We start from the raw sequence: 15575 nt of genomic DNA on the forward strand, positions 1-15575 counted from the left end.
GTGCTGTTAAGGGCCTGTTATCGAGTTTCTTTAGGTGAGTGCGAAGGGTGTGCCCATGGTCTTAGTAGGATGGGCGCTCGCACAACAGGTGCTTTTAAATATATTCCGTCCTAGAAATGTCCCAAATCAACACTGTCCACCATTGCTATTAAAGACGTGAAGAATAGGCGTTCGTAAAAGCAATATATATATATATATATATATATATATATATATATATATATATATATATATATATATATATATATATATATATATATATATATATATATATATATTAACCAGATATCTTACGTAGGAAGACGCCGACGGAAGGCTATATACAAGTATGTTTACAAGGCAATACGCCGCACTTGGCCAAGAGGCAACAGCCCGCGCTATCCTCTAATCGTCGTCGCCGTCTTCACCCTACTCGCCTCTTTGTCATCGCAAGTACTGTTCCGTAGCAATATATATATGTATATAGATATTATATATATTCCCAGGCGCCAGAGTAAAATATCTTCACATTGAGTAAAACCGTGTGCAAAATGGCTTCAAGATATCGGGCGAAATTGAACGAAGGTGTGAAACTCTCTGCGCGTACGCGGTGAGGCTCCTGAAAACACTCAGACTTTCACGCAATCGAAAGAGACGGCTCGCGCTCCTAAAGCCAGTCGAGTCGACGTGGGCTGAGTCCATGATCCGAGAATTCTGCTTTCCGCGAGAGAACGTTTTGCTAATTTATAGAGCGTTGTGGAGACTGCTGTTCCTGACGCGCTGAAGCCATAACGCTCGCATAGAAGGTGCGGGGGTGTCTCCTAGCAACGAGGAAGCTTACAACTGTGACGATACGGCTGATCCTCCATCCCTGGTTATTGTCAAGTCACACCTCGCAGTCCTACAAGTGTGCACAAACCCACCGCGGTTGCTCAGTGGCTACGGTGTTAGGCTGCTGAGCACGAGGTCGCGGGATCAAATCCCGGCCATGGCGGCCGCATTTAAATGGGGGCGAAATGCGAAAACACCCGTGTACTTAGATTTAGGTGCACGTTAAAGAACCCTAGGTGGTCGAAATTTCCGGAGTCCTCCACTACGGCGTGCCTCATAATCAGAAAGTGGTTTTGGCACGTAAAACCCCATAATGTTTTTTTTAGTGTGCACAACTTCTCTATCGGCTGTGAAACTGCAGCTTTGTCGTTCTTTTCTTTAGAAATAAACATGCCAAGGATGTCTTTCAATTATTAGTCCTTCGGGCATTTTTTCTAGGAGGTATATGCGCTTACTGCAGGCATTTCGAGAAATACGGAATGAAGCTCACTCGGCATATGGACACCTGTAAGATATGAATGATGATATTCGATAATGTGGCAATGATTTGCTTACTTGTAAGCAACATCCCCACTGAACTCTATTTGTTACGTGATTTGCACACCCCCAATGTTCCTCTCTAAAGCGCACGTGCTTGAAGACATATCACCGCTCTTTGACAGTCTTTAATGTAACGGCGTTTTTAAGGTCATCTCGCTTAGAAAGTGGCTTTAGACGCGGAACAAGGGGAGATCATAGAAAAAGCGACGTTTTTCCGATGCGTAAGCAACTCTTTGAGAAAGGGGTCAGTTTTTGCCCCTGTCCGAAGGACGCCAAATACGTCTGACCTTCGATCGTGCGACGCAGTAGTGATAAGGGTAATGTGGCAAGGTCAGACGCAACGGCCACTGGTATGTTAGCAGTAATAGTCATCTTCGTTGCACAACACTGCAAACATTTCTACCTGCTTTCTCCACTGCCGTATAAAAAGGCAATGCATTCTCACACAGCAAAATCGAGACTCCCTGTCGACATAATAGCAACCTACATTATTCGTGGAGGGAATTTCGGCTGCCAAGTTTCTCTCGCCGCCATGATCCGTTATGTTGCCGCATCTCTTCTCATCGGTCTGTCTTTTGGACAGCGCCAAAACTTTACGTTTCAAGACTGTGGTGAGTGTAATATCATTTGCCTTCTCGTTAATGCCCATAAACTTCCAGTTTCAAACGTTCAAAGGCCATTATGTGGGCAACAATTACAATGGTATTCACAGCGTACGAATAGTTTACGAAAATAAGAGACATGCAGAGACTGAAGGCGCACTGACTTTCACGCTCTCCTTATTTACTCTGCCTGTCGATTATTATCCTAAGCCATTGGTACGCTGTATATACTACTGCAAATAACCTCTACGAACGCGCCCAAACTTTCATTTTGTACGCCCCGATTACAGTACCTGCGCTGCCTGGTACGTCTTCTTCAGTATTGTCAGCGTTCCAAAAGTGCATAGATTTAGGAAGACTGCTATTCTGACTGTCCAGCACTTAGAAGCGCCATTGGAATGCACTGCCCAGTGTACTAAAAGTAATTCCGATCATGCGCAGTATGGTTATAAAATATTCGGTGCAGCCAGTGCGCATACGTAAATTGATAATTAAGGCCATGAGACTAAAAAAAAAAGAAAGAACAGGACCCTCAGTCGTTTTCTTGTTCAAAGAAAAAAATATGCTCCAATTTCTTCCTTACTATCTTTGTAGAAGGCTCGTTTCACGCCTGCCTAATTGACATCGTGACCTCTTAGCTTGGTAATAAAAAAACTAACGTATTCTTCCATACAGCGTAAACGTATGGTTGTAGCAGCTGTGTGTAAACATTGCACAGCAAGTTAAAATATATACCCGTAACTTGGGGCCACTTCCTTTGGCACATGTGAGGAAAGATATGTGTAGACTTTCTCCGAGTTTTAGTATTCTGTGATACTTCATCCCCTCCTTGGAGCAATAACGTGCATATCACCTAGCATTGCGTATGCTCCTTACTGTATAAAAGTTTGGATGCTCTAGCCTATGAAATAAAATATCAGGTAACGCCTCAGTAACGCCCCTGTAGAGAACGTTATTGGTGATAAATACTATAGGAAGGGGTGGGGGGGCAGAAATTGATTCATGGTAAATTCTTCAGTACATAATGTTAAGTCAATGGAAATCATTTCTTGCTCTCGGTTACGTCGATGTAGCAAATAAAAGCAATATTACCGACGAAACAAAGAAAAGCGAAAGGGTACGGATCATTTGTCATTCGTTGCGCACCAATTTCGCGTTGTTTACAGGCCGGTATAATCTCATCGAAGTGGGAGCGTGCACTCCGCTGGCTGCTCCTGTTTGCGTATTCGATAGTGATATTTATTGCGACAGCTGCGCCGTGCTACATCTGAAGAATACCTGCTAAAGGTTTAGCCAAGCAGCACGTTTCCATGATCTAGAGAGAGAAAATTTTATTTACGGAAAGGCAGAGAGGTTGGCCAGACCTGTAACTTGATCTGGTTTGCTACCCTATACTGCGGGAAAGTGACGAGGAGCACAAGGGCTGATGAACGACGATTATTATTATTATTATTATTATTATTATTATTATTATTATTATTATTATTATTATTATTATTATTATTATTATTATTATTATTATTATTATTATTATTATTATTATTATTATTATTATTATATGGGAAGGAGGCGCGCATATACAAGTTCAGAACGTTGTGGGATTACTAAAGGCTTGCGTCTAAGCCAGTGACTTGTAGAAAGCCTATAGCGGCTAAGGACCCGAAAGAAACTCGCCTGCCAGCAGCCTCTTATCGAGGTTTACAATGGAAGAGACTAGTTGCTGTCAGTCTTGTGCGAACGCCGGACAAACTCAAAATATGTGATCAAGTGTTGTCACTGCAACAATTTCAGATGTCTATAACGCTGGGTGAATGCGACACCAGGGTGAATCTGGACCACCATGCTTGTTTGGCATCCTTTAACTTGTGAGACATATGGAACTTCATTTCTGGGTCCCCCATATGCACGCGCTTGTGTCGACGATCTGGTTAGATCCAGTACCCCAACGCATGGTTGCGTGCTACGCAACAAAGTAGGGCGTTTATGTTTGTCCGTGAGAACGCAATTCTTACCTCAGAAGGATTATTGAAAGCAGTTTTCGCTTCAGCGTCTGCCTGTTCGTCCCCTATCACGCCTCAGTGTGAAGGCATCCACTAAAATGTGATATTGTGCCCATTTATATTTGCACGGTTGAGATGATCTAGGTTTACCTAAAGGTACAGTAAAGATTTCTAACGGTAGTTTACCCATTGAGTCCCTGCGTGAGCAGTCACGGTGTCCGTACTATGCATTCTGATTTTTCGTGATTAAAGGAAGATTCACCCCAGTTGCCGAATCGGGGGTGTCTTTATTATATTTGACAAGCGATATGGCAGGATATGTCTAGTTGTGGATGGTGTTTCTTCAGAAAAACGGGAAGAAAAAAAGAAAAAACTCAGAAACCAATTTCTGCTGGCTTAAGTTTTTTCCTCAATTTTGCCAAAGTCGGCAATAATTTGCGCAGTCGTAACTCAACTATTTTTCTGGCAGCAAGTCAAGCCCCGAAGTAGATGTATCTACCTACAACATAACATATTTGGCAAGATGGATCGCCATGCAGCACTTCTGGTGCTTCGTAAACGTACACAAGTTGGCGTTCTCGCGGGAAGTTGATACGCTTATCTTTTGCTGGTATGTGACGGCATATGAATTTGCAGGTAGCAAGGCAAAAATTCAAGTGGCCCAGATCGAACCATGTGACTCCGACCCATGCATCCTCAAGCGCGGTTCTACAAGCAAGCTCCACTTTTCAATCATAGCAGGTAAGTTTATAATCCTAGAAAATGCGCTTGCTAAGTTGTTTTGTCGTATGCTATATCTGTTGTCAATATTCGCACGTGTGCACGCTGCATAGATTAAAATTTATTTGATACGACACTAACAGTTCAGAAGGGGGGGGGGGGGAAGCACGAAGAGAAAACGAATAAGTCGATGCATTTGTTTGCTGTCGGTCTCTTCTGGCCCTCTTCAGTTTCTTCAGCGTGGACCCAATAAACTCACGTCATAACATCCGCAGGATAAACGTGTTAATATGGACTCGAGTGCTCAAAGGCCTTTGATTTCGTTGTTCTGCTGAATCAGTTAAAAGAGAACAAATACTAAGCATAAACATTCCTTTCCTTGTGTTTATCGTGGTTAGGGGCATTGCTCTCTTTTAGCGCACCTGGACAATAGACCATTGTCAGTTGCAACCATTCTCACACATCGCCGACAGAAGACATCGCAGCTGAAGGCGACGAAGGGACTACTTCGGTTTTTGAAGGATACGGGCTTGGACAAGCGGCTGTGACAGTGATATCGCGTACTGCGCAAGAGTCACGGACTGTAACTGACGATGTGTTCGCTGTGTTATGTGCTCTCTCTCTCTCTCTCCTCCCATCTTTCATCTCCCCCATCCCGCTCCCATGTGTAGGGTAGCCAACCGGTTAAGCGAAACTGGTTGACCTCCCTGCCTTCCTTCTCCACTTTTTCCTTCCTTCCTTTAGCAGTCGGATGAAACGAACTAATGAAATAGTAATGAAACTTAACATTCGCACAGAATCAAACAAAGGTTTGCTATTTTCACAAAAAGATCACTTAGTAAAAGAGCTTTCCTTTTTCTATTTCTAACGAAAGCAAGGTACCTGCTTAGCCTAAGCGACATATCGCTATGTGAATGTTCAGTTCTGGCTATTCCTCTCGTTCATAAGATGTTCATATATGGGGGTCTCACATCGAACTTTCGCGAAGTTGAAGAACAAGGAGCAGACATTCCCCAAATAAAGTTCAAGGTTGGTCTTGCGGTATATTAGAAATAGAGTGTCAGAAACTGCAGTGTAGAAAAACTATCTAGCCATGTATGTATGTATGTATGTATGTATGTATGTATGTATGTATGTATGTATGTATGTGATGTATGTATGTATGTATGTATGTATGTATGTATGTATGTATGTATGTATGTATGTATGTATGTATGTATGTATGTATGTATGTAACCATTTTCCCGCGTACCTGGCTCACTGGGTAGCGCATGGGGCCGCTTTGCTGTGGGACCAGAGTTCGAAACCAACCGTCGGAACAACTTGGTTCACTGAGTATGTGGCATTGTGCATATAGATGTGCCGCTCTTCGTCAAACCTATTTCACGTCAACACGGGTCACAGTAGATGCGGGACTGGGTGGGTACCGCTGCTCAATGAAACTCTTTAACGCCGACTTGGAGCATTGGGTATGCACAACTAGATCTGTGCTGGTCTTCAACAAACCTATTTGATGCCAACTTGGGTCACTGACTATGTACGAGTAGGTGTGTGCTGCTCGTCAACGAACGTTTTTGACGCCAGTTGGGGTAACTGGAAATGTGACACTCTACGATTACGAAAAACATCCCTGAAATTTCTCCGAGCAAAAAGCCTTAAATGCAGCAACTACCTATCACAGGCAATTTAAACATTCATTTACACAAACGCTGCAACAAAAAAAATGAAGTAAGAAAATTTTGTTTGAACGTTATCTCAAATACCACGCTGCCAATACATCGGGTAGTAAAGTACTTGGACGTTGCCCTATTGAAAGTAGGGAACAGAAATATGACTTTTACACGGCTTCTCGCAAATTATTGTACACTGACCATGGAGCACACTTACCATGACGACGCACAAAGAAACAAAATTAAACAAGTGGCACCAAGATTGTCTGAATCAAATATCTTCAAATATATAGGAAGTTTGACCGAGTTGTACAAAGCAGAAATAAAATGCATTATAAGCCTTTGGCTAAAACAGCTGCAAACATAAGGTCCTACAAAACTCTACGTTTGAACTAAATGAACCTTGAGTGCTATAATGTAACCTATTCTAATTTGGTTATATTCCATCTCTGCCACTGGCCCTCCACGATTCGTGAGAGATTTTTCTGGCTCCGTCTACGTCACCTGTTTGTCACGCGACGTCATGAAAACCACCAGAACCCCCCCCCCCCCCCTCTGAAGTGATGTGTACACACTTGATTATGCCTTATTAGGCCGAGCGAAAAAAAAGGAAATAATTATTTCTAATCCTACGCTTTCTGCGCCATTAATCATCCGATATTGGTACCAATAAATGCATAAATATTACAATAACACTTACATTTCGAACATGCAAACGCTAATAAGTGAAGAGTGGAAGAAAAGAAAACGCAACATGCGCAACGAAGGCGAGTCACTGCATAAAATCGTCCTTAGTGTTTCGAGCACATTTCCGTACTGAAACCTTTTACTGCACTGAAAGCTGTTCAGCAAGCCAGTAACTGACCATGATCCAAGTGTTGCCCCAAGGGACAATGGACGATTGCTCAGAGCCCTGTTTGAAGCGCAGCTCTTGCCTTTGCTGGGTGCATAGGGGGTCAAGTCCAGCAACACAGTGGCGCCACGTCCCCGTCCGCCACTCTATATAAACACGACGCGAGCTTGTACGACGGATTTTAAGCAGAAAGTGCTACGTGTAGGCCCACACCAAGGCGAAAGCGAAGAAACAAGGCTCCGGCAATCGGCGGTACCTTCACGTATATACCGAAGTTAAGCCCGGGGTATACGGCATACAAAATTTATCTTTTGAACTCTTCATTCAGCCGTGCTGCAGGTGGTCTTCTCGCTGAGAGTTTTCATAATAGGTGTCTAACCTCGTTGCTGAACAGTGGAATGTCGTATTCTTCGACATGAGGATGGATAGTTGGGCGTGTTGGTTAAGCATGACCTGAAGTGAAGGCGCTAAAACGACGGTGGACGAAGAAGGAACACACACACACACAGGGCGCCCGAAGAAGGAACACACACAAAAAAAAGGGGGCCCTGTGTGTGTTCTTTCTTCGTCCGCCCCCGTTTTAGCGCCTTCACTTCACTTCGGCGTGCTCGCGTGCATGCTTTGCCAATCCGTCCGCTCGTAAATTTCCAATTATGCCAGTATTGACTGGGAACCCGCTGAAAGGAAATTTCGTGACCACGAGTTCCCGCAACGCGTGTCAGTGCAGAAATTCTTGCGATTATTTAGCATGCTTACTTTTCTTTTTTTCGTAAACCTTGCAAATCAGCTCAAGCACAGACTGTGAATTCGCGCAAGCTACCCATTTATCTGGAGACTGACTTGTCGCATAAAGCTTGTCACTTCCAAAATGGAGTACAGTCCTGCCGTGGTTCCCAGTTTAATAAGAAGCGTTGGAAATGTTAGCTGAATCGTAGCCTCCTATATATTTCTCCCTGCCACCACAGTGACGCCAGAACCACTAGTCACTGAGAGGGCACCACATTCCTAGTTGTTGGTCACAGTTTGTGGGGGCATGATTAGGGTCACGTTAACTACCCTTCCTAACACCTGGTCACACATCATGCAAAATGCAACGATCGTGCCACTCGGGCACGAAGTGCTAGCAGCGCTCAGCTAAAGTTGTCCACGCTCTAGCAACGGAAGTCATTAAACGATTCGGAATCGGGGGCCGCCGCAATGGACCAATAATTCTCGTGTAATGCTGAGCGACTGGGCCCGCGTTGAGAAGTATAGGATTCTATGACTGAGCCTTCGTTTTCCCCCTGTTTTCGTGCGTTGTACGAGGTTCGTAGTTGGTTTCCTCGGTGTCCTTCGTGAACTTAGGCTCCTTTGCTTCTATTTGGTGCAAATTACAGTCACGTTAGGGGTAATGTATAGGCAAAGTTCGAAATGCCCCCGTTCTGTTATACAGAGAGGTGAAGAGTAACTCCGCTACTCCATTTCTCTCTGTTATGCAGCAAAAATAAATTAATAACTCATCTAAAATTAATTAAATAATTAAAAATTAAATAAGTACAACAAAGGTAACAACGACATTGCTACGGTGAGTTCACTGATGATGATCTGAAGTGATGATTTGCTGTCAAATGACAAATGACAAATGACGAATGTACAAATGACCCAAGGGCTTGCGTTCCTTCGCAGATAGAATTCAGTGTTTAAAGAAAGCATGTATGGGTTAATTGCGACCTTTGCGAAAAAATGAAAACATGAAGAAAGAAAGAAAGAAAGAAAGAAAGAAAGAAAGAAAGAAAGAAAGAAAGAAAGAAAGAAAGAAAGAAAGAAAGAAAGAAAGAAAGAAAGAGAAGACAGGAAAACAGAATGATTGAATGAATGAATGAAGGAAGGAAGGAAGGAAGGAAGGAAGGAAGGAAGGAAGGAAGGAAGGAAGGAAGGAAGGAAGGAAGGAAGGAAGGAGGGAAGGAAGGAAGGAAGGAAGGAAGGAAGGAAGGAAGGAAGGAAATAATGAATGAATGAAATAAAGAAAGAAAAACAAAAGGAAGAAGGATGAATGAATGAATGAAGGAAGGAAGGAAGGAAGGAAGAAATGGAATAATGAATGAATGAGTGAATGAATGAATTAATGAATGAAAGAAAGAGAAATACGTATGCATGAGTTCCGGAGCATTACCAGTGCGTTTCATGAGCTGCACAATATGTTGTCCGAGGTCCTGTCATAACCACAAATGCCACCAAAAATGAAACTTCGCAAAAAGGTGTGAAAAACTACGGGAAATCAGTATGCGCAGTTAAATAAGCGTGTAATGGCAATAACTACAACATTCGTAATGCGAAGACGTGGGATCGTTCCCCACCTGCGACAAGTTGTTCTTTCATCCATCCTCAGTTCCATTAATTTATAATTTCTTTATTTCAATTAGTAAGTACAAGTAATTTCCCCTGTGTTGTCCTTGGTGTCTCTGATTGTTGGCTTAATATGATAACATTCGTAAAAGGAATTTCTCAGGCAAGTTTTTCGACAGTGTCACAGTGCCTATATACACAATGTTTCCCAGAGTCCTTAAAAGAACTATACTTGACACCAGTTGCGAATTAGATGGAAATGGGGATATGTTAACTATTGTGGGGCGAAGCTTTAACATTCCTGACCTAATTAGAAATGTTGCAAGTAATTATTGTACAAATTGTTCTTTCCTTATTTTCATGCGTTATGCGACGCTTCTGTAGTTGGTTTCCCCGGTGCAATCGAAAATGGTTGTGCTCGGACTCCTGCCAGTTTTGGGGGGCCTTGCCTTAAGTTGCCCTTCCTTGCCCGCAGACCATGACAGCGAAACTGCAGTGCTCGACGCCAGGTTCAAGTGGTTCGGCATGATGGTGCCAATCCCGGGGCTGGAGAGGGACTTGTGCAAGAGCCTAGTGCAGTGTCCCATTGTCAAGGGGGAAGAGTACAGCGGCACAATGGAAATGCCCATCCCCTCCTTCGCGCCCCCCGTGAGTGGATTTTTTTAATACGCGTTTCTTTTTTTCTTTTTTTTAATGAAGCTTGTGAAGTGAAGCACGTACGCCAAATCAGCACGCCCTGCGGCGCTCAAGTAAAAAAATGAACGCGCCGAAAATTTTTTCAACTATCGAAATATTAGGTGACCGGAGGACACGCTTTTGCTATGGTCGCCGCTTGATCCGGAATTTCATTGCGGCACGTTATTCAATGGCGACCGCAACCGCCAAAGATTCGATCAGCGTATTTTCAAGAGTGAAAAAGTCTTTTTTCGCCAAAGTTACCCGTTGCAGTTGCATTATAACGGAAATAAAGGCCATAGCATTGGCCTGTTGTCTGGGATGGCGCTTGCGGGCAGTAAGCTGGTGTGAGCAGGAAGCAAAATTAAATGGTTTGAGCGTGGGTGCCGGTCTGTATCAACATTCGCGACCGTCGCGCAGATAACACTGCAGTTAAAATAGCATAACATAAATGTACCGATGCTCCTGAGGGCCTCCGGTGCGCCTTTAATGATTTGAGAACACTCATGCTGCGTGGTGTGCGACAAACAACCTGCAAGCTGCAAGTGAGGCTGGAGATTTTAGCCTTGTTGCCGGCTGAACCATGCCATAACTCACAGATCACGAGCACAGACAAGGCGCCAAAACACACAAATATAAAAAAATCTTTACATCAAATTCTCTCTAAGTGATACTATGAGGAGGGTGGAGGAGGGAAGAGAAAAGTGGAAGGCAGGAAGGTTAACCAGACTAACATCCGGTTGGCTACCCTACACCGGGGGAATGCGAAAGGGGAAAACAAAGATCACAGGGAGAGAGAGGAGGGAAGGAAAGAAGGAAATTGCGGCGAAAGTGATACTATGAACGTCCACAAATGGGAGGCAACTGCCTACAGCTTTTCATTTAACTTTATTATTGACAAATGTATAGCTCATACGAAACATGCGCACCTACAAAATGAGCTTGTTTAAGAGCCGCTCCATTTACATTGACACTTATTGTATTAAACTTTCGCGCATTTAAATGCAATGAAATATCCCTGGAACTTCGGTTTGCGACAAGTGGGAGTCGTTGACACGGGCGCGCTGAGCCCCACGCGAGAAACAGTGGAAACGCACACACAGTTCTACACCACGGGAATTGGCCAACAAACAGAAAAAGCTCACTTTGCCTAACAAAGTCGCCAGAAGAGCTCTCTCCATAATTAAATTTGTACGGCACAACACGCCTAGAGCGTAAGATGAGAGTTTGGCTCCTGCCGGCGCAAATTTCGTTTTTGTTTCGTCCACTTTGATTTTCTTTAACTGAACATTTCTACATTTCAGTTAAAAGAACAAGTGATTTACCCCTGTGCTTTTCTTGGATTCGTTATCCATTGGCTTCATATTATTATCCACTAGTATACGAAAGATTAACAGAAAGCAAACGCTTTTATGCTCAAGTATGGTTGCGTGCGCAAAGAGAGATCTCCGTGTACATGGCATATTAAGGTGGAGAACTGGGTGAGTTGGTTTCGATGCATAATAAAGTACGGCCAGCTACTAAGACCAGGCATAGACATGCGCACTCCTAGCTGAAACTTTAATGAAAGGGTGCACACTTTCTTTTGTACAAGCCATGCATGGTTACATGATTCCACTGCGCACAAACACTTCAAAAAATCAGAAGAAACAACGAGGCAGGATAACTAGTAGCAATTAGAAAAGAAGAGTTTGACAATCTCCTAGCCCTAATATTTGATAAAGCAAATCAAATGCACTCTTGTTGTGCACTAAGAACGGAACACTGTCGCACAATCTAATATGCACCGTTATGTGGAATGCTCCAGCAACTTCTCTCGTCGTGGACTGATAGATGCGCTTCAAGTAACACCTTGATAAAAATCTACGGGCACAGGAAGACAAGTGCATTTGCGACATTGAATAGCAACGTTTGACTTTTCCGCCGTTTCCAAAGCCTCAAAGCGGTCGGTCTGGCCGACAGCACATGCACCTACATAAGGGCGTGTAACTACATTCATTAAAGTTTCAGTCGGGGTTGCGCATTCGTGTGCCCGGTCTTCTTCATTGCCCCGTATTTTTCAGGCCATTCACAATTACGACTATCTCATATAATTTGTCCTAGTAAATGCTGCTTTTGTTCACCCACACACATAAATGAAGATGTAACATCGAGTGGTTGAAATGCCCAAGAAAATTGATGGCACGAACGTGCTGCTGTTAACTGATATTATCTGGCTTAAAGCACGTGCTCGAAAAGTACGTGCATTAAGAGAAAGGCAACTACGCACTTTGTGTAGAACGCGGCGAACAGTAGTTCACAGAAAGATGGTTCTCGCAGGGTGGTGCATTCGTTTTTCCACAAATTGACGGAGAGGAAAAGAGAAGTAGCAGGGATAAGGAAGGATCATCATCATGACTCTTATCTTTTAAATCATACCTAATAACTTATCTTTTACAATGAATTGTACCTTGTTTCCTTCCGTGCACTAAATTGAACAACTCTATTTCGTGTACTAAATTAACATTAATGTGTGCACTTTTTGTTGCTATGTGTTCTGCGTTTCTCTGTCCACAAGAACGGCATTTATGCTGTTGATTGCTGGCTGGTTTCTAGATTGATGTTGTTGGCGTTTAGTTACCCTCAATAACACGTGTTGCATGCTGGTTATGTATTAGTTTTTTTTTAAGACTTGTTCAGAGTCACGGCGCGATCTTTGGTCTTGGGACCCTCGCCTCCGTAATATAACACCAGCATTGTTCTTTTTCAAATAAGTAAAGCGATTCTTGATTAACCAGACCCAGCCCGGTCGGTTGGCTACGCTGAGCTGGAGGAAAGGAAAATGAGACGAAAAGATGAGGAGGACAGACAGAGGGAAAAAAAGCTTAATTGTACGATCATGCACGCGCTTGGCGTTCATCGTCAGTCAGTCACAAGCGGCCACATACACCGGTGGAGGTTAAGAAACGCCGCAGGGCTTTTGTGAATTGTCGCATCGCAGAGGAGAATTGGTGACGCATATTAGAGGCATAGCTTTAATCTTTACCTTTCCTTTTGCTTCAGTTCGTGGGACAGTGAAAATACACAATTCATTCATTCATTCATCTTATCCCTGGAAAACGCCGTCATCTTCCAATCGAGATCGTTTAAAGTGGTAGGTAGAACAGCGCTGGGAACCACTCGCGAAATGAGGATGCAGTAAATACGCGGCAGTGCTTGCAGCAGCAGAAGTCTATAGTCCTTTACTGAAAGGACCTTACACGATGCATGTTTTCTTTCTAACTTCTCCCTGTAGATGAAAAGTACGGTCCAGCTCAAGATAATCGGTGATGATGGCGTGAGCGTCTGCATCAGGACCACTATCGTCACTGAGTGAACAAGAAAATGCTCGCTCTTCACACGAAGTGGGACGCCGTGTCAAAAGTTCGACAGAAAGGAATCAACATCGACGTGCACTGAATTCCTTCGCCACAATTTTTCTGGATTTGTGTGTAGTCTTTTCATATAAGGCACCACTGTGTGGGCCGAATAGTCAGCCATAATAACCATACCCGTGGGCATCCTCGTCGCTTATAATAAAGATCCTTGAGGAAGACTATGCCCCATTTACTGAAAACCTCAAGGATAACATCCGCCAAGGACACTCTGTTGCACTGAGCAGCTGCCAGAAAAAAGAGCAAGGAACTAATTTGCGGTTCACTTCCCGTAGCGAAAGGAAAAGTTATATTCGCAATCGCATACGTAGTTGAGTTGCCATCATTCCCGAATTTGGCGGGACAATCCCGAGATTTGAGCAAAAATTCCGACTCCCGACTTCAAGTGGTAATGGCCACATGACCCGAATATTTTTTTTCTCTTCTGAATAACAGTCAAATTTCTTTTTGCATATATAATACCTGACAGCTCAGTTGCAGATTGCAGTTGCAGTTGCAGTTGCAATTGCTCTTTTGTGTTCTGTAGCACTGTCATAAGCATAAAGGCGGTTTAGTTGTTGTCATAGTTAAAGTTCTGTTGCAAACATTACTGTTCACAATTCCTCTGCCTGCATTGACAGCCTTGTTAGACAGGCAGCTACTGCACCTTTCTTGATGTAAATCACGATATGGTGTGATGAAAGATGTGTGGAACTTTGTTGCACGTGAAGCTAGCCGCCCTTGCACTGGTAGGATCAGTCGTCGCCAGCCTATCCCCGAGAGGTGGCAACCATAATACATGGTGATGTAGGCCCACATAAGCACAAAAATATGTTGCCGTCATTCCTTACGCACACAGTTTTTCTTCTGATCAGAAAAACGTCTTGACGTGCTACGAAGTTAAAACAGCGTTCATCGCGCCAAATAAGCTATCCAATTTGGGCCTGCGTGTTAGAAAAAAAAATAGAAGAGCTTCGGTTGTTCATGTAACGAGCGCTGTTGTGGAAACATGAGTTTCCCACAGAATTTTCTAGGCAGAACTACGCTACTATAGTGCCTACGGGACTTGCACGTATGACGGTTGAGCCCGCATGAAAACGATTTGTAGTACATGGATTTACCTAAATTTCGTCCTTCTGGCTTCAGACCCGTTGTGATTTTAGAAATTGGTCATTTTCAATAAAATACAGCCTTTGTAGCTGCAACAATTTGTAATAATTACGCATTCGCTCATGACTTATCGCCTCGCTGTGTGTAAAAAAACTACGAGTTAAAGCGTGGTAGATAACCTCTCAAGAGAGAGAAAGCGAGGACAGGAAAGGCAGGGAGGTCAACCACAAGAGCACTCAGTTTGCTACCCTACACTTGGGGTGGGGGAAAGGGGAATAGAAAGAGAACGTTTGAAGGTACAGCTAGGAGGATTAGGCAAATTCGTGTACTAAACATAATTACCGTTGTATAGCTGACCAACGCAGCACCAGCGTTAGGCAACTCTGTGAACGAATCACGCGCACGTAGTAGCACAATCCGTGCAAGATTGTTGTGGTTGTCTTGCACAGATGAAGACATGCATATCTGGGGAAAAAGTGGCAGATGCTTAAGTAATGGACTCCTCGCATTAAATTACGTCCCCTTGCAAGGCTTTGTTTACGCCCGCTTGGCTGCTCACTGCAGGACGTCTTGCTGCAGACACGTCTTAACCAACACCCGCACCCTAGCGAGAGATAGTACTCTAGCTAAGTGAGAAATAATTGAGGCCTTTCAGGTATAAACGCTGGCAGATGCATGACTTAGTCTGTATTTTAACGACGGAAAAATAATATTTTTATATATGCAGCAGAACTCGCGCGACTATCTAATAAACGTTTCGCCTGGTGGGTTGTTCTACATCTGTATATATGATTTCTTATTTTCTTGTTGTTTTAGTATCGAGTGGGGCTTGAAGAGATGGCTTCCTATATTTTTTTCTGAGTGCTTTAATAAACAAA

General features: G+C 43.5%; 1 protein-coding gene across 1 annotated transcript; it reads left to right on the forward strand.

Annotated features, from left to right (window-relative positions):
• Positions 1–1821: 1821 nt before the first annotated feature.
• Positions 1822–15549, forward strand: LOC135918833 (mite group 2 allergen-like Ixo r 2). Its single transcript, XM_065452519.1, has 4 exons — positions 1822–1961; positions 4589–4693; positions 9996–10168; positions 13470–15549. Exons 1-4 carry the CDS (start codon positions 1883–1885, stop codon positions 13548–13550), a joined length of 438 nt encoding a protein of 145 aa, XP_065308591.1. The 5' UTR covers positions 1822–1882; the 3' UTR covers positions 13551–15549.
• The last annotated feature ends 26 nt before the right edge of the window (positions 15550–15575 follow it).

This window comes from Dermacentor albipictus, chromosome 2, assembly GCF_038994185.2.
Source record: "Dermacentor albipictus isolate Rhodes 1998 colony chromosome 2, USDA_Dalb.pri_finalv2, whole genome shotgun sequence".
In the NCBI taxonomy this organism is placed as follows: domain Eukaryota; kingdom Metazoa; phylum Arthropoda; class Arachnida; order Ixodida; family Ixodidae; genus Dermacentor; species Dermacentor albipictus.

What these genes read in the sequence shown, in the direction of transcription:
- LOC135918833 (XM_065452519.1), top strand. Translation starts at nt 1,883, where the DNA reads ATGATCCGTTATGTTGCCGCATCTCTTCTCATCGGTCTGTCTTTTGGA. An exon ending in CCACTTTTCAATCATAGCAG is followed by an intron (nt 4,694 to 9,995) that starts GTAAGTTTATAA and finishes CCTTGCCCGCAG; the next exon opens with ACCATGACAGCGAAACTGCA. An exon ending in TCCCCTCCTTCGCGCCCCCC is followed by an intron (nt 10,169 to 13,469) that starts GTGAGTGGATTT and finishes TTCTCCCTGTAG; the next exon opens with ATGAAAAGTACGGTCCAGCT.